Source organism: Laccaria bicolor, genomic scaffold (genome assembly GCF_000143565.1).
Source record: "Laccaria bicolor S238N-H82 LACBIscaffold_91 genomic scaffold, whole genome shotgun sequence".
Lineage (NCBI taxonomy): Eukaryota > Fungi > Basidiomycota > Agaricomycetes > Agaricales > Hydnangiaceae > Laccaria > Laccaria bicolor.
In genome coordinates this window covers 89,559-90,624 of record NW_001889962.1, presented here as the reverse complement: position 1 = coordinate 90,624, position 1,066 = coordinate 89,559, and the positions used below count along the sequence as shown (strand labels likewise).

At 44.3% G+C, this 1,066-nt stretch overlaps 1 protein-coding gene across 1 annotated transcript; it reads right to left on the bottom strand.

The window, feature by feature from the left end:
• Positions 1-682: 682 nt before the first annotated feature.
• Positions 683-947, bottom strand: LACBIDRAFT_318450 (uncharacterized protein; the record flags this gene model as incomplete). Its single annotated transcript, XM_001890356.1, has 2 exons — positions 683-761; positions 811-947. 2 exons carry the CDS (start codon positions 945-947, stop codon positions 683-685), a joined length of 216 nt encoding a protein of 71 aa, XP_001890391.1.
• Positions 948-1,066: the final 119 nt, after the last annotated feature.

The window sequence follows — 1,066 nt, the reverse complement described above, 5'->3', positions numbered from 1 at the left end:
ACCAAGAGCATGCTCTTGTCAGCACAGCAGGAAGGGCCAGCCAGATCCTGACTTACAGCCTGTTCAAAACCAAGAGCATGCTCTTGTCAGCAACAAGCAGGAAGGGCCAGCTAGATCCTGACTTACATCCTGTTCAAAACCCAGAGCATGCTCTTGTCAGCAACAAGCAGGAAGGGCCAGCCAGATCCTGACTTACAGCCTGTTCAAAACCCAGAGCATGCTCTTGTCAGCAACAAGCAGGAAGGGCCAGCCAGATCCTGACTTACAGCCTGTTCAAAACCCAGAGCATGCTCTTGTCAGCAACAAGCAGGAAGGGCCAGCCAGATCCTGACTTACATCCTGTTCAAAACCAAGAGCATGCTCTTGTCAGCAACAAGCAGGAAGGGCCAGCCAGATCCTGACTTACAGTCTGTTCAAAACCCAGAGCATGCTCTTGTCAGCAACAAGCAGGAAAGGCCAGCTAGATCCTGACTCACCCACTGTTATAACAAAAGCATGATCCCATTAGCATCTACTTGAGGCCCACTGGATGTTGGCTTACCGCCTGTTATAACAAAAGCATGATCCCATTAGCATCTACTTGAGGCCCACTGGATGTTGGCTTACTGCCTGTTCATATATATTATTTTGTTCTACCACTGTACAGTCAAGTAAGGTCCACATACCATATGTGGAAAATACTTCAGTATGTTCTCAACCATCTTCCTCCACTCTTTCTTTTCTTTGAATAACTTCCAACCTGGAAAGACAACTCTGTTATTCTAGATAATCAGCAATTTACCAGCATATAATTCAAAATGAAGCAACTACCTTTTGATTGCATATTCAATTGACAGAGCCACATTATTTTGCTGCACTGTAAGAAACAGCTGTAACAGTGTATCATCTGAAAAGGTGGCTGCTGTCTTCCTCAGCAGTTCACTGCAGTCACTTGTGGGATTTTGCATATCTGTCAAATGCAATTAATCTATTGTCAATGAGTAAATGAGTTTGTTATACCTCGAAAATACACATGATCCTTTGGAGGATACTTTCTCTTGAAGAGTTGCTGCCAAATTCTCTCAAA